The 18,225-nt window shown below is 38.9% G+C and overlaps 2 protein-coding genes across 4 annotated transcripts in view; both read right to left on the reverse strand.

Moving 5' to 3' along the window:
* The window catches only part of LOC147142041 (guanine nucleotide-binding protein G(i) subunit alpha-2-like), a 50,421-nt gene extending 41,563 nt beyond the window's left edge, over positions 1-8,858 (reverse strand). For both annotated transcript variants that reach the window (XM_086041930.1, XM_086041929.1), the window contains exon 1: positions 8,120-8,858. In XM_086041930.1, coding sequence (XP_085898056.1) covers positions 8,120-8,237 — 118 coding nt within the window. In that variant the 5' untranslated portion in view covers positions 8,238-8,858. The remainder of the gene's footprint in view (positions 1-8,119) is intronic.
* A 3,120-nt stretch (positions 8,859-11,978) lies between these two features.
* LOC147142042 (sodium-coupled neutral amino acid transporter 3-like) overlaps positions 11,979-18,225 on the reverse strand; it is a 40,599-nt gene continuing 34,352 nt past the window's right edge. For both annotated transcript variants that reach the window (XM_086041927.1, XM_086041926.1), the window contains 3 exons: positions 17,554-17,698; positions 17,365-17,468; positions 11,979-15,807 (listed from right to left, as the gene is read on the reverse strand). In XM_086041927.1, coding sequence (XP_085898053.1) covers positions 15,703-15,807; positions 17,365-17,468; positions 17,554-17,698 — 354 coding nt within the window. In that variant the 3' untranslated portion in view covers positions 11,979-15,702. The remainder of the gene's footprint in view (positions 15,808-17,364; positions 17,469-17,553; positions 17,699-18,225) is intronic.

The raw sequence follows: 18,225 nt of genomic DNA on the forward strand, positions 1-18,225 counted from the left end.
CAACACAAAAAGTGTATATATGTACTGTAAATACAACTTGTCTTTAACTTGAATACTTAGATGTATCATAGGCTGTTGCTGCTGAGTGTTTAAAGATTTCAGTGTCTTAATTATTTCCAAAATTAAGAGATCTTTATTGTTCGTGTATTTTTTATTCTGGTGTAATTCCTTAGAATATCACCCGAATGGTTCGCTTTTATTAATTTTTTCAAAAAAATGTAACATTTACTTGTCCTCTTTTCAAAATAAACATATTTTTTTTGTACCGAAAATATACTGAACCGAAGTTTCCAAAAAAACAAACCGAACCGAAATGTGATTCAGCGTACCGTTACACCCCTAATATCTGACTTGGGGAGGTTAAGCAGCATGTCTGTTTTGCAACAGTTCCTTTTCCCGCTTTGTGTGCATGCTGTCTGCATGCTTACATACTTAAGTATTCACTTCCTCTTCCTTCACTTATTTTCAAAAGCAAAGGGCACGCACACCAAATAAGGCTGTGGAGTCAGTCAGAACATCGTATGAGTTCCCACATATAAAGGTTAATACAATACTATCACCAAATATAAGGCGAAATATGAAACCATTAAAAAAATTAAAAAAAATGAATAAGGACAATCACTCCGCCACCATATCTTCTATTGGATGACTTCACATCAAACTGTCGCACTTTGAAAGTTTTTCAATTACCGTCCACATCATGCCAGCACAAACACGATACACAGGTTAGCCAACGGTGCACTGCTCTGCTTTAAATGCAATGAGAAAAGCCCCTAAAACGTCCCATTCTACAGCGGCGGCCTTTATCTGTAAGCCTTGCTCGCTATTTGTAATTGCACCTTATCCAAGCCTGGCACATCCACACGGGCTGATCTGCTATCCTGTGCGTCACACAACTAATTGTGCAGCACTGTGGCACAGTTTGTTGAGTAAACAAGGCTGGAAACATGAGGCATCAGCTCATTTGATCAAGCTGGCCTATTTCACCAGACACTAAATGATTGAAAATGTGTCTCAAAATAGCTGATATGGAAATTAAATCTAGTTTGAGTAAACAACAAGTTAGCCTTTTTTTTTTTTTTTTTTTTTTTTTTTGCAGTTGAAATGCTAGTTTCTGAACTAGCCTGTTGTTATTGTGCCTGACAACTATTAAGACCGTTGCTCACTTCCACAACTGGGAGAAACTCGGAGTCGATGCGGCACTGAGCCTGTGCACTGAGAGGCAGGAGTATGTGTCACCTTTGATAGCCATCAAACTGGAAAAAGGGACTCTACTGAAAGCTAAATTTCACCTGCCATTTTTCACTAGGTGCACAATGAACCCGTACCAGCTCCCGGGCGAATAAAAAGGCTCCCTGTCTATCTCATCAAGACAAAAATGACAACAACAATGCTCCCACATAACCACATCCATCCATTTCCATCTCAGAATTTAGCAATGGCCTTTTGTTGCAGCCTGTTAGTTAAATCTGACTCATATTTCCATTGTTTGAAAACAAAAGGAGGATATTCAATTCAATCAGACTTACTTGAGATCAGTCAGTGTGATGACATAATGGGTCATGAGTCAAAGGAACAGGAAACAGGAAGTGAGAGGGATTTTGCAGAAGATGTTTTTGTTGTTTTTTTTAACGAGGAAAAAAAAAATACTAAATACATACCCATCTGACTCCAGATTTAAAAAATACATTGAAATGAAACACCTGAGATTCAAGTGGTAATTTGACCAAGATATTCAGACAAAACACACTGCAAAAAGCACAAGTTGATGTCAGGATGAGCATCATAGCAAATTAGCTAATTGTTATGAATTCTGCTGATTGGGTGGGATTAATTCATCTTGTCTGAGCGCAAAATTAATTATCAATGAAAATTGTGTCACTTCCTAATTTAAAGAATGGCTAATTACCAAAGCTGGGCATTCTGTCCCAGGTGACGGACGCCCATTTTGTGGACGGTCGGACGGAGGACGAGAACTTTTTTAAAAAAGGACGGACTAAGCAAGGACGGAGGTAGGTTTTCATCCGTCCCTCTAATTGTCCCTAACCGGGTCAAGTACCGGCTGACTTGTTGTGTTGGGTTCTTTTAAAAAGCAAGACTGCTTTGCTTAGCCTGCACAACACTGGAGTGCTCTTTTTCATGTGCGTTCCCTCCCTGCAGTATTGTTCTCACAGGCATAATCTGCCCTCTAGTGGATGCCCATTTCACTGACGAGGGAAAAAACCCCCACTTATTTTGCAATGATTATTTTTATTGCAAAATAACGCAATAAAACGTGAAAACATGCAACAAAACCCTAGCATTATGATATTACGCAATCTTAAATATTCTTGTGACGTCCCCTGGCTTGCTCCAGTCCGCGTCATCATTATCATCATCATGATCACATCACGATGGTGGTTTCTGGCAGCTAAAAAGCTGTCTAAGTTAAACAGTTGTAAACAATTGAATCCACTCACCATACTCGCAGCCGGTAAATGGATGAGCATAGGAATGTAAGGATGGAAGCGCTTTACAAAGGATGAGGATGGATGGGGTCGGAGGACGATCATTTTTATGAATACGGATGGAGGGACTAGGACAGAAGGGTACCCAAGTCGTGGACGGAGGACGGACCGTCAAAAAAGGTGCTCTGCTAATTACAAACCGACTACTGAAGTTGTACATGATAATACACATGTTAATGTTACATGACTGATGGCTCCCTTTTAATTGTTATGCACAGGGTGCATGGCGACTTTTTTAGGCCGGTGATGAGCAAATGTACTCCCCCCCCCCCCCCCAACATGTCTTTTTTTTCCCCTCTAATGCGTCACTTAAGTGGCGGACCAGTAGAACAGAGAGTGAGCCACTAGCAGTGGAGCCAGCTGGCAGAATCAATGAGTTTTTTTTTTTTTTTTTTTTTTTTTTTGAATGGGCGGGTTGGCGCTCCTTTCACTGACAATGTAAGAAGCTTTGGTCAGTAATTGAGAGTTATTTTTAAAAACCTTATTTCAGGACTGACTGTGGTCACTCTCAGCGGGTCTGCACCACGCTTGCTAGCAGCTAATTAGCAGGCTGAGTCAACACTGTCGACTGAACCAACACTGACTCCATGGAGGATAATACATCGAATGCCTGGTGTCTCCAGTCCTGAAAAGAACACAACTGTCTACCCACGTTATTCAGTAGACTGATGCGAGGTTGTAGTCCTCTGCACTGCCTCTTTAAAACATGGAATTTATTTTTAGCATGTCTATATGTGTGCTACAAGTCGCTTACTGCTGTGCCTGCAGGCAACATGCGTGCCAAAATATTTGCATAGCAGTGCCTGTCAAATCTCTGCCACAATGTGTCCTTCTACAACGGCTGCTCGCCTGTGTGTGGAATTGTGTACGGTGTATTATACAGAAACACTCCGATGCGGTATGCGGCCGTTTTCACAATGCAACGTTGTGCCAAGGAACTTTGTATTTATGCAAAACTGGAAATGCATAGTGCGCCAAAACAGTCATGCGAAAATCCCCACAAGTTCGTCGTCGAGTGGGGAGGAGATTAAATGTCAATCAAGGACCTAGCAGGGAGGGAGGGAGGCATGGGAAGCACTACCTGTTATCGAGGGGTTTAAGATCGAATGCATTAAATTGTCCATGTCACATTAACTAATGACTTTCCCCGGAAACAACCATCAAAGCCTTTCTGGAGCAATTAGAAGAGAGCCCATACAACGAAAACACTAAATTACATTTGTTTGTTTGCACACAGTAGCAGTGTCAACTCAACGTGGTAATAAACCAGGTAATGTATCGGGGTGGGAAAAAAAAATGTAAAGCAACAAAACGCAACAGCTTTACCATAGCATTATAATGTGCATAGATTGCTTTAAAACTACTTTTAAGTAAGTACGCTGCACCCACAATGATACAAAGTACTTGGCTTGACTGTGACATTTAACAAATATTTCAGAGATTCCAAGAAAAATAAGCTGTCACAAGGTCATTTCAATTCAGATCGTCATTTACCGAAAGCCTTGGCATTTAAAAAAAACGTCCACATTGCATTTTTTTTTTTTTTTTTTTATCTGCGCTTTTGTGCCAAAACAAATGCAGAGGCAAGTTTAGTTTCATTGTGGTTTTGACTGTAAACGAACAATGAAGAATCCCATTAACTCTAACGGAATTCACAACATGTATGCCAACTAATGCTAGTGCCATGGGAGTATTATTACATCCAAAGTGGGAGAGTGATCGAAAAACAAAAACATTAAGCTGAGCGTTTTATAATCCTGACCTTCACATGTGAAGACAGTCAAACGTCCCAGTACTCAGTTGTGTTATGTGCCCCCTAAAAGGCAACATTTGAACATTTGCTTCAGCCATGAGAGGTTGTCAACATGACAATTTTGAACTGAAAATTGATAAGAATTGTGCTGTTTTAGCAGTTTGTTGACACAACAATAGGTTTGTAGAACCTGCAAACATTTAAACACCTGCACAGCCACATTATTACATCTGTCAAAAATGCGACATTTTTGAAAACGGAGGACATGCCTTTTTCTGTAATATGACATTGTCCATCATATTACAGCACTTTGACGTCTGTCAGAACTGTGGTCATGTGTGAAACTTTTACTATGGGTCCCAAATTGAAAATGCATGAATGCATTCAAAAAAGGGAGTCTTGGAAGTAGACGCACCATTTGAAACACCTAAGCAGACCATATTGTTGTAAGAAAAAACAGAGCTGACATTATCCGGAGCCTACACTAAAATAATTCACAACGTAGAAATGATTAATTACATGGACTGATGAACAAAATGATTAAGATCAACATTTCTTAAAAGTCCAACATCAGCGTCTGGCTCAGAGGCCCAGGTCCAGTCGGGTGGCCAAAGAAATGAAGAAGTGCGAGTTTTTTCAGTTGCTGCAACAGATGCTGGATGGTGGCAGAAAAGAATAGATGGAGGTGTGATGTAGCACACTTGAAGGGTGTCAAATCTCTATCCCACTCAATGCTACGATAGATGACTGCCAACTGAAATAATGAAGGCTTTACTCAAAAGGAGGCACAACCATCCATACAGTACAAAAATACAGCTGAAACAACGGTAACATGAAACTCACAAAGCTGCAAAACTCATTGACCAATTTTTGTTTGCTGGAATCTTTTTAAGCATCTTTTTAAGATAAAATTCATGAATAGAGTTTGGATTTTGGATTAAGCGCTCTGGTGTAATCCCTCTCAAGTCCTCACACACTCGGTTGGATAGTAATTACTGATATGCAGTAAAGAGCAGAGTGTATCATTAGTCTTCTAACCCGAGGGTGCAACTTAACAACTAGTCGTATCTTCAAACAACCCAGGAGAGGAAAAACATGGCCTTTCTATTCCGCCCTTTCTTATGTTGCGTCTGGGTGATGAGATGACAAATCAATTTAGGCGAGCTGTGATCACAGAGCTGATAAAATTGCAATGGAAAGAGGATGAAACGCCCCGCTGAATGTTGTGCTTAATTCAGAATTTAAGAAGGCGGTACCAGCATAGTGATTGAGTATCAAAAGACATACAAACATTAACACGTTACAATGGAACATTAATGGTCAAACTCAATCCTTGTGAGTACGCAGTGCAAACTGACGTCAATACTATTTGTTACCAGAAGGAACTGTTGAAACTGTTGCTGTCATTAACCTTTATTAACGGTACGGGCAATGGTTTAACTAATCACATTTGAATATCAAAAATGTAGCCTTTATACTACATCATGTTGACTTTGAAAACAATCGTTGAGAACATAAAATAAAATGGCCAGCCGTCAGGTAATAAGTGGCAAGAAGCTAACATTAGCAGTCAACTCCGCTGCCTCGGCTTTACCGTCTATTTAACCTTACAATCGTTACTGTGCTCGCTCACCCGTGTGTCTATTGACAGTCAATTCTTGGTTTAATGACGCATGATCTCCGACTGGCAGGGATGTGACATGCTCCATTGAGACATGCCAGCAATCGAAATGCTACAAACGGGAATCTGCTAATTTCTCAAAATGTCCGCCATGTATTGTTCTTGTGCTTCCCTTTGCAAGTGCTTCTCTTCATTACAAAGGTTGTTGATGCAGCAACTTCTTTAAGAATAAGCAAAAATGCCCCAAAAAAATTCAAACTCAGATTTCTTTTTTAAAGACCAAGTGTGAAGTAAACTTGGCCAACCACCTTTTGAGGAATACTAACGGCTAAAACATTTTTAAGCATACTTTCGTTCGTTTTTAATGACGCAACCCACCAGATACCTCATTAGACTCGTAACAGCGCGCGTAACAACGAAAATGCAAAATGTTCAGTAAGCTCCAGTAATCTTCGGCAAGTGACGTCATTTGAAGAGATCGAGTTGCCAGTCACCCAACTGCATTGTTGATTGTCTCACTTTGGAAAAACGATTACTTTGTCGAATATACGAAATAGAAATGATTTTTTTCATGCTTTAGTTTTTGTGTGATGTTTAATTACTTTACCGAGACTTTAGCATTTACTGAAATTACTTCACACTTGACCTTTAACTAATCAGATTTCAAGTTCAGCAAGCTGACCCTCAGTGATCTCACCATTTTTCTGTCCTCGGATTAGTGTGTCATAGCAAAATTGTTATGGCTAAGATTGGCAAAACAATTCTGCAGCGATCTGCACTATGCGTGTAACGATTCATTGAAAAACAGTTTTAAATCGATTTAAACTGCTTGAAATATGCATCGATGTAAAAAATAAAAGAATCGATAATGAAATTTTGATTTGACTGTTTCGTGATAACAGTCAAATCAATTCCACATGTATTTATTTTCATCTTTAGTCCTGGCACTAACAAAACACTGATAAGCCAAAAATGTAGTTAAGCAGTCAAAATCATTGGTTTATGTTCAAGATTCTTTTTACAAGTTCCAGAAAGTTATTGTTTGTGGCAAAAGCCAGATGTTAAAATAAAAAGATCTTTTGGTTTTAAAATGAGTCATTCATTTTATTTATTTATTTTTTATCTTAAATTGAATTGAAATCGGGAACTGGAAATCGAATATCAAATTGAAGCAGGGCTCAAGTGAATCGTTACATCCCTAACACACCGTAATACATTTACAGCATCTCTGGTTAGTAGGATATTCTATTTAAACATTTTAAGTTTGTCATATTATTAGATAGATATTGATTCGGAGCTGCCCAAGATGATGTACATGGCACCGTTGTGTGCTGTTTTTGTACAGTATAGATGGTTTCTATAATTACATGTTAGTGGTGGTATTAAAAGGTGGATTACGTTGGGTATGTCCTCACTGAAGGCCGTTTGACTCCCTTAAAAAAAGTGTTAGTGTTCCTCTAAGTGTTTCTTGTGCTGAAACAGCTCATTTAACATTTGAATCATTGAGCATGAGATTTAATAAAACACAGGGCGTTAACGTTAAGCACTCAGTGCAGTGGATGATTTCCATTCCCCGTATTTCATCTAGGAGAGAAATATGAAGACACATTGGGATGAATGGACAGAATGTGACTGCATGGAAATGAGGCGTTCACAATCCCCTACTTGGACCCAAAAAAGAGAATTCCGCAAGCATTGGAAGGAATTCACTCTCTCGCTGACTTGTTTTGACTAGAGGTGAGCATGCTCTAGTCTGGGCATTTCTGGGAAAAGCCAGGGCTGTTCACCCTCTGACCAAACAGCAGTTCACTCATTATCAGGCAGACCTTGTCATGTAGTCTGACCCAGCACACTTTTTACCGATCCGTCCAAAAAGAAGAGAACGAAAATGGTTTCCATCTACCATGTTACAGAGGGACATACGGTCTTGTTTGGACTCCAAACTTTGACCAATTTCTCAACTTGGCATTTGTGAGTTAGCCAGTGAGCTGATGCAAGGCCACACAGGGTGCATGCAATGTCAATTTGCATGCCATAAAGTGCAAAGTGTCAGGGGCCATCTTATTGTTAAGCACACAAAAAGCTCTGCTGCCCACCGGTGAGACGTTTAAGGGTATGAATGAAGGTAGTAAATCCAGCCATTTGCACTACTCGGCATGCACAATTCAACTTTCTTTTGCACAATTGCTGGGCTTTAAAGGAAGAAGGGAGGAGGGGGAGACATGGGGGAGTACTCACCCAGCAGCAGCAGTTTCACTTCTCTGGCCGCCTTCTCTCCATCTTCTCGCAGGCTCTTATCGATCATTTTGGACTTCTCAGCCGCGGCTTTATCCTCCTGGCTCACGGTGCAACCCATGGTTCCGAGTGCTCGCTTCAGGGCTGCTGTTTTAGTGGTAAAATTACCTGGGGGGAAAATACGAGGCTCGAAGCCTTTGTTTGGAGGGTGGGAAAAATCTAAAGTTGAGTAAAGCGACTTCCCTTTTTGGTGAGGGACGGTTCACCGAACCCCTTTTAAGCCGTCAAATCGAGCGACTTGCTCGGTCACAAAAGCAGCATGAGTGCCTTTTTGGGGGGGTGGGGGCAACCCAAAAAACTTTTGTTATCCGGCGGGCAGGCTACTTTTCTAGTTTGAACAAATTCGACACTTCCTTCAACGCATGATAAACTCACGAAAAAGACTCCGGAAGTTCCGCAGAAAGAGAAAAAAAGTATTCCAGCTGTACCAAAAAGCGATCAATCAAAGAGAGTCGGCAAGCACGCTCACACTGGACGGTTGTTGTTGTTGTTTTTTTAGAGGAATCTTTGTCCTACTGCATTTGCAACATAACGCATTCGTTCTACGCGGCGGAGATTTGTCACGTTTGAAGCCACACCCGGGGCCGCGGTCAAGTTCCCCTCCAGCTACGACAGGCACAAGCGGCGTCAGCCTGTAGTCACCGTCGGACAAGTAATGTGTCGGTCGCCAACGAAACGGCTCAAAGTCCCGGCTCTTTGCAATGAACGAAAAGAGACGGCTCCTGATTGGGAGCCGAGCAGAGGGGGCGGGGCAATATTTACATACAGCACAGTGGAGGGAGAGACACAAGAGTGGGAAACAGAGCCAGGGGCCACACGAATACAGCAGGAAGTTAGAAAATAAAATCTGACACATTTAAATCTTGTTGACAATACAAAGATTTAAATCGACATCGCAATACAATCTCATAGCATATATATTTTAGAGCTGTAAAAACTAGCCCATTAACAAAATAACAAATTAATCAACAGTTATTGTGATATTCGAGTAATAATTTGGGGTCATTTTTTAGGTCAAGTTAAAGATAGAATTGCCCAAATCCTCTGATTCCAGCCTCTCAACAGTAATTTTTCATTGATTTCTGTTGTCCTTCATGAAAGTAGACTGATTATCTTTTCTATTTAGTTATTTGGAAAGACCTGCTTTTACTTTGGAATCAATGACCGAACCAGTAACTGAATTAGTTTCAAAATGAGTACAGCAATTCCTCTCATGTGATATTGTGTAGTTATTGTTTAGGTGTTGCTTTTTTAATATCACTAAACAATACAAATAAATAACAATAACTGGTTGATGCAAAGTAAAATTGTATCCAATGATTCCATTACTCGGTGGAATAATCCATAGAATAATTTATTCCAAAAAATATTCAACAATGACAGTTCTATAATATATTGTAATCGTGAAGTGTAATAATCATAATTGTAATATAGTTAGAATTACTTGCACAGCCCTAGTTTATTGTATTGCTAGTGTTAAAAGTAATACATGGAAAGGTGACCTTGATAACAAAAAATCATATATCTATGCGTCCATTATCTGAACCGCTTATCCTAACGAGGGTCAGAGTGTGCTGGAGCCTATCCCAGCTGTCTTCGGGCACTAGGTGGGATATGGACTGGTTGCCAGTCCGCCCCCCTCCCCCCCGAAAATCATATATTAAATCTCAATTGCAATATTGAGGGGGGAAAAAAATCACAATTAGATTATTTTTCCAAACTGTTCAGTCCTAGTCTAATGTAACTGTTGCTGATGATACTGGATGGAGACATTGCAGCAACAGCCATCCTGAGAGAATATTCTCCAAATCTGCAGACATATTCTGACAAAACAAATCAGAACAGAGGCTCAAAGCTGAGGAACTTTGTGTTTTCCAATGCCACACAAGTTGTGTGGATGCAGATTTTTTTTTTTTCCTTTTTGTTTTGTTTCACATAGTCTAATTTATATTTTGTTGTGTTGTATGTTTTGGAGTTGTTTCCTTTAAATCACTTTTGTAGAAAAAAAGAAATCTTACTATTAAAGTATTAAGTTCAGAAGTTAATATTGAAGTTTTGTTGTGTTTAACATTTTTGCAGCACTATGTACAGCAAATAAATAAAGCCAAAGTATTATAATAAACATGAATACATGATTTAATAAACATTGTTTATTTGTTGCTGTTTTTAATGTTGTTTTGGTGATTAAGTTAACTACAATAAAATCTGAAAAGCTGTTTGGGAGCCGAAAGAGCTGTCTCTTTTTCATAAGTTGAGCCAAAAGAGCCGGTTCTCTAAATAGAACCGGAAATTCCCATCACTACCTCCAACTGCGACAGCATTCCCCGCCGCACCCACCTCCTCCCCCCACCCCCAAATAACAGACAAATCGAGGGCCCACCCACTCGGTCAGCGCATGCCTTTATGGGAAATGTAGACTAAGAATCACAAATTATTACAGTGTATAACATTATGACTATTTGTGTTTGTTTATTTATTTATTCTTTTTTGTGTGCCTTTAAGTCAGCCACATGTTTTATTTTTTAAAACAAACAGATGAGCCACGTCATTCATTGACTAGGTTAAAAAAAGTTGTGTGTGTGTATAATATTTAATAGTAAAATAATAATTCTTTTTTAAAATTGTATAATTTCTGTTAGAGCCTACATGTGCTGTGTTTTTTTCACTTCAAATATCCGGTATTATTTATCCATCCATCCATTCTCTGTACCGCGAAGGGTCGAGAGTGTACCTATCCCAGGGTAAATTGGGTGCAAATATGGGGTCATTTGCAACTGTGAACACTTTGTTTCTTCTATAATTCTTGCTTCATTTTCATTCAAAGAAAGAAAATGTACACAATGCAATAAAGGATACATAAGGTGCAAGAAAAGCTATTGCTATAATTACCAATCCAGCCCTAATTAAAAAAAAAAGATAAATAAAAAATAGGTGCATGAGCAAAATATTGCCCTGCATGGTTGAAAGCTCTTTTAACACTAGACTTAAAGGGGTGCAGTAAAAAAACAGCAACAGGTTGAGGGCTTCTCAAGCAGGGCTACAGCATCACCTGGTGGACGATGAAATATTTAAGTTTACTTCATTATACAACTATACCAGTGTCTTTCAAAGTTTTGGGAGTCAAGACACAATTCTTTCATTGAAAAAATCCGCGGCACACCACCGGCTGAAATTGTGGGGGAAAAAAAGCTTATTTTAACAATATAAGTATTATATTGTTTATATAAGCATGTTTTAACACTGAAGAATGACGTTTTATTCTAGCGTCTTGAATAGGAATTAAATAAACACAAAGAAAAAAGTATTTTATAATGTTTCACATTGATACTCAGTGTGAAACATGGGCCTGTTTGGATAAACATGCGTCACTAATTCGCTTGTCTCTAAAAAAAGGCAATTAGCTACCTGCTGCTGCTACCTACTGGTATGGAAGAGTACTACAATGTAGTAACTACAGTACATGATTACGTGCCAGGCGCTAGACCGCACAGGCACACAAATTAGATAATTTCCCACGGCACACCTGAAAATATCTCGCGGCACACTGGTGTACCACGGCACAGTCTTTGAAAAACACTGAACTATACTGTATGAATGTGAATTCTTTCATATGCTGCTACATGAATGCTATTTACATGAAGTGACAATGTAAGCTATCAAAGTAAAAAAAAAAAAAATGTGTATGTCACTTTTTCCTGCAGCAGTACAGCTGTGTTTACAAGAGAGATTTGCATTTTAAATGTATCGTTTATAATTAGAAAACACAAATAAGTAACATATAGCCATCATCGACGCACATAGGGACGTTCATTATCTTTATTGCAACATTGTTTACAGTACAATACTGCCAGCAACATATTAAAATATAGACATACAAGAAAATAGACACCAATTGAAGGACAAGAGGTTTAAAAGCACTTTGAAAATTATTATATATTTTTGTATTTGACTATAACTGTAACTGCTATTTACATTATACAAACTAGATATGCATATCGAATATAAAGGGTCTACATGTATTTACATGTATTTATAAATGCTGGCCAATGACGTTTAATACTTTTAATTAATACATCTTAAAGAGGGTAACTTAGAGCTGACAAAGGGTTTAAAGAGGTCTTCCTGCATCAGCCACCAACACAGATTATCACAGTTATTAATATTCATTTTTGTTGCATTTTCTGTTGTGCATGGATAATCACACTATTTTTGAGACCCATTTTAATGACGAAGGATACAGTGACCCAAAATGAATCCCACTGCATAGGAATAGAAAAACCTCATAAGCAGACACACAGTAAATAACAAAAGGGGGACGGAGAATGTTTGCTGTGGAATAAATTGAAAGAACGACAACACACTCACACAGTACCGACCGCTTTGACGATGTGAACAAATGCGAAAATACGGAAAGGTTGACAAGATCACTGATGATTTTGAGCAGCATGAGTCAACTGTTACCACATCATAAACACATTTGCACTAGATTAGATTCAAACACTTGAGTTGTACCTCTGACCTGTGAGTATATGTTCAAATTTAACAACACCACTGCATATAGTCACCACAGCTGTGATGATTACTTTCATAAATATGACAAAACCTGTAATGATACATCCAACTAAATTGGTTGCCTTTGCTGTACTACATACAGTAGATCAGGAGAGGGACATTAGAAAAGTTCATGTTAATTCAAGTAATAGTTGATATAACACCCATTGACACGTTGCTACTTGTGTGGAATTTACATTGGGTCGATTAATACAGCATAATATTGTGTTATACAAAAGGGACACACCCACACACATCGAAGACAAAGTCAGTAAGAACGGCTACGAGATGTTGTGCTTTTTGTCAAAAAAAGTGCTAATGCTAAGCAGCAACATCGCAAACAGTATTGCATGTTTGCCCTTTCCATTGCTGGATGCAAACATTAAAGTGGAAGTCATGGCTCACCTGTTTTCCTGTGTTTGGTCACGTGACGTTGGCAACACGTGGCCAACGGCATTTTGACATCAATGCTAGTCGACAGCAGAGGGCAATATAATGTCAAAATGTCTGCGCCCTGAGATGGCTGAAAAAGGGGTGAATTAAGCTCTTAATTCTTATTCCACCAACGCAATATTAATCAGAATTCCGTGTTTGGACTAGTGGGGACACATAGAACATATTACTGGAAATGATTCTTTTTTTCACGTGACTTCCACTTTAGTGAAGACACAACTGTTGCTAGTCGCTGCTTAAATGGACCCTGTTGTCTAGGTTATTTCAGAAACAACGCACATACTTTTTTTTAATCATGAGGAGAAACACTGAGAGGTAACTTTCTTGAGGTCTTCAGTATAGGCAATCATTAAAAACAAAAAAACAACGGTGGTGCCTTGAGATAAGAGTGGCCTCAGTTTTTTACGATACAATTCATCGTTGGTATGATTTTTTTTGCTTTGAAATTTGACTTGAACAAGCATAATTACATTCAAAACAACCACATAGCTTTGCCTTAATAAAGTCTGCTTAGCTTAAAACTAACAAACAATGCAAAGACGTGCTATCGAATAGCATCGGTGTTGGGGTGTTATCACACAATGGATATTTTAACTACGGCTGTCAAAAGATTAAAAAAAAGAGAGATTAATTAATTATGATCTGTAATTAATTGATCTAATCAATCTATTTTTTTAATCTTACTTAAAAATTGCAGAGAAAAGCCCCAAAGCCCCCCATTGTCTGTTTGTATGTATCTGTATTTATGGTGGATATCTTATTTTCAATTACCCAGTCATTTGCCACCTTGAGGAACTGTTTGGAGCATTTACCAGCCAAGTCCCTGGATTCTGTTTTCAGTGCTAAATGAGTTCAAGTTCCACTCACCATCAATAAAGTGTCCAGTCACCCCCCCAAAAAAATGTGGTTACGAGTTGAGGTTCAGTGATCTGCAGTTATAGCAATGCATTTGTCCGAATCCCCCACCAAAACGTCAAGTTTGCTTTACTTTATACTTCATACATCTTGCTGATTTTAGTCATCACTGCCGTCTTGCAGGTGGTTTGTATGATGGGCCTGCAGTTCATCGCTATTCACTTTGCAAGAACATTCGTCAGCCTGGCGGTCGCTGACTTGCTCATACGCGGGCTGTTCTTGAGTTTAGTTTAGCGCAGGGCTTTGCAATGACTCGCTACATTAGCGTCTTCGTTGTTATCATTAGCTGTAACTTTAGTCGCGGCTGGTTACTTTGCGTTTATGTGGTAGGCTTGAACTGCTTCTTTGGCAAGCAAAAAGTCCTTCTTACAAAGAAGGCATATCATTCTGCATTTATCAATAGTGCCATTTTTAAAAAAAAAAATATTTACCGTTCAAAGGATCAACAACTCTCGCATGCTCCCCCATTTTCACATCTTTTTTCTGCTCCTGAACTTCACCTCCCACCTATAATAGGAGCCTTTCAGGTTATGCCAATCACAATCAGCCAATCTGTGTCCACTGTGTGACACTGACCTTTTTTTTTTTTTTATACCCCCAACAACTCAAGCACAAGCCCCACGCATCAAAATGGATCTCATCATCATACAGTAACAGTAAAGTTAGAGATTAAAACTTAGATTAATGCGATTAAAAAAAACGCTTTAAATGTGACTGTAATTAATTGATCGCAATTAATGCACTATTTTGACAGCCCTAATTTTAACTCAACTCAACTGTATTTCTTTACATTCTATTTAATTTTGTCAATACTGTACATTATAAAGTACAGTAGTTTATAATACTACAATAGAGAGTGATTTTTCTTGTTAAAACTAATTACAAATGAAATATTTGGGGAGGGGGGCTGGAACAGATTAATGGCATTTCAATTAATTTCAATTGGGAAAGAAGACAAATGAAACTCGTATCTCAAGGCACTACTTGGATAAGTATTCATTTTATATCATTTTAGGACAGCCAGAAGCTAAATCTGAATAGAGTATGCGCAAATTTATTTTTAATCCAATTTAAAAAATCCACTTTGACTGCAGAGGACGTAATGTTGTTGAAAATGTGTTCTTTTTGTGCTACACAAAGGCTTGGACGGAAGCTGAATGTTGCGGGTATATTGTAGAAACTTTTTTTCGATTGAGTTCATTTTTGATGTTCGAATGGTCTGAAAGGAATGTGTGTATTGCAATCTCAGCAGCACTGATAACTAGATTAGGATAGCATGACATGCCACAGCTGACAGTCAGCACAGTGACAGATGAATATGGAAAGTATCAGCTTCCTAATTTGTTGCTTTTCCATCTTATACACATCTCACCCAACAAGGCACACCCTCTCAACTTCACCAAAAAAAAAAAAAAGAGACTTCTGTTTTTCCGGTAGTGTTGTGTGGCAGGCTGTACAGTACAAAGTTTGTTTTCTGCAGAGACATAGCGTCTTCCGAAACCTGTCACTCCTCCAAAATTCTCTATGGAAGATCCAAAGTGAAACCATGAAGAATAACAACACATAAACTAAATTAACCAAAAGGAAAGTTAAATTCTGAAGGTCATTTAGTGGCCTGTGCTGGCTTTGCTGCTGCCTGAAGTCCAGTCAATAATGATAAAGCTGAGACTCATTATCATGAACAGGAAGCCGAGCCCAGCAAAGCAGGCTGCCTATAAGAGAGACAGAAAATGATTACATTCAGATACGGAAATTGATAGCTTCTTGTTTATTTTTTACTAAACCGTAATTTTCACCTCCATCACGGGGTTACGTTCAAGACCACCCCCGCAAAAAGGGAATCCACGATATCTGAATAAATTACATTTAAAATTTGACTTTAAATATTCTCTAGGCATGTTTTTATAGCATTAACTGCACTTTTTTTTAAAAGGTCCTTAAACATACTTTTAAAATAATACTAAGGCATTTAAACACACACACACAGTATATTGAGGGAAATGAAGAGCAATGATAACAAATTTTTTTTTTACTGTGTAACAGTGTACCGATCCCTCAAGGCGTGTAAAGTAAACAAATCCTAGTTTTACAAACTAAAAAATGTATCGTCTTACAATAATAACACCCAAAGATGTACATGATAAAATTACCCTAAAGCCGTTGCTTTCTGTAGGTGTAAAAAACAGGATTACAGCAGATGATTCCATAATTTTCAACAAAAATTTTCTGTGCTGAAATATCGTACTTCCTGTTTTATTCTTTGGAATTTATTATTCAAACTAAGTAAGTGTGCTGCCATCTAGTGGTAAATAGTAAAATTACACCCAATACAATTGAGAGTTAGACCAAAATAGAGCTATTTTCTGTATGTAAAGGTCAATGATTTTATTTGCTAAAATGTTGGACCTTTATTTTCTAACTTATTTTCTAACTTTTCTAACTAACTTGTTTTACTTTAAGGCAGGCGTCTTCAATCCTGTTCCTCGAGGGCCCGTTGCCTGCCTGTTTTCCATCTCTCCCTGCTGCAACACACCTGATTCAAATGATCGGATGATCAGCAAGGTCTGCAGAAAATGGATAACGATGTTGCAGCAGAAAGAGATGCAAAACAGGCAGGGCGCCAGCCCTCGAGGAGCAGGATTGAAGACCCCTGCTGTTAGGCATCATTCATCATTTCATCCGCCAAAACACTGTACATAAAAAAAAAAAAAAAAATGGGACTGCGAACCTGGAAACCACGAAGGAAGGGGTTTTTACTGTACAACCGTCATTTATCTTTTAATTCTTTCAAAGAGTGTCAGTGTGACTGTTAATACTTGAGAAGTCATTTGGAGTGACATGAGTCATGACCAACATTTAACTTAATGGTCACAACCATAGGCACTATGATTACAGAGAAGTCAATTAGGCTTAGGAAAAAAAAGTAGACCATCACGACTGTAAACAACGGAGGTGGATCTCTGATGCTTTGTGACATTAACGTACAACGGCACAAGGAGGGAATATGTACAAATGGATGTCAAGATGACTGCAGCATGTTATTAGAAAATATTGGAGGACAGGTTGAATTCATCAGGCCGGAAGCTGCGCATCGTGCGCACTTGGACTTCCAAACACGACAATGATCCAAAACACAAGGCCAAGTCGACACTTTACAGCAGAAAAACGCGAAGGTTGCGGTGTGGTCATCGCAGCCTCCTGACCTCCGTGTTTTTTTTTGTGTACCATACGGAGCCCCAGTATTTGTGTCACTGGAGTTCACTTCTCACCAAGATTTTAGGGGTTGAGCGCAGTGGCTCCTCTTCTTTGGGTACAATACGAATGTAGAAGACAGCAGGGAAGATGAAGATAAGACAAGGTGCAGATGTAGCTCCTGGAAACACACACACGCAAATCATAAGTTGTAAATTAATTTTAAAATTGGGAATATGGTGTTTTCCTATAGATTGTGTGCATACCTATGATCCCAAAGATGCCCAGGATATTTGGGGCAAAGATGACCAGCAGGTTAATAAATGTGAGGAGGGTGAACGCTATGGCAATGTGGCGTGGCCAGTTGAAGGTCTTGTTTGGGAACATCATCTGCTGGATGGCCCTTCGTACCTGATGACAGGAGACACGACATACCGTATAGCAAAAGTTGCTACTACAGTGAATTATGGGGGGGAACCTATCCTCTGTTATTCACTGACAATCATGCCTGTTTGCTGTTTTTCCCGCTACGGCTAAATGTCTTACTTTGACGCCATCTGGTGGAATCTTAGTGTTGTTGTTAGGTTTGTGTCAGACCTTGCTCTTACACCTTCATGATAAACCTGAACCTAAGTTTCTGCTTCTCCTCCGATGTAGCTACTAACTAGCCCACAAAGTACTTTACCATTACAATTTGCCTGTATTCCCTGACATTTCTTCATGTTTGTAAATTAATACCTTTTGTGTAAAGTGTGAGTGCACAGTTTGTTTTCACATGTGCGATGTCACTTCAGTTTGCGGCCACGCGTTATTTAGGCCAGTATGTGAAAGTGATTTTGTTGGTGTTGAATAAATTAACTAATGAATATATGGATTTGTCATCGTGTACTTTCTGGATGCATAGAGTTGGTAATTCATGGTCCTCTTTGTTTAAGTAC

The sequence above is a fragment of the Filicampus tigris genome, chromosome 9 (genome assembly GCF_054856515.1).
Source record: "Filicampus tigris isolate MCC_2025a chromosome 9, RoL_Ftig_1.0, whole genome shotgun sequence".
Classification (NCBI taxonomy): Eukaryota; Metazoa; Chordata; class Actinopteri; order Syngnathiformes; family Syngnathidae; genus Filicampus; species Filicampus tigris.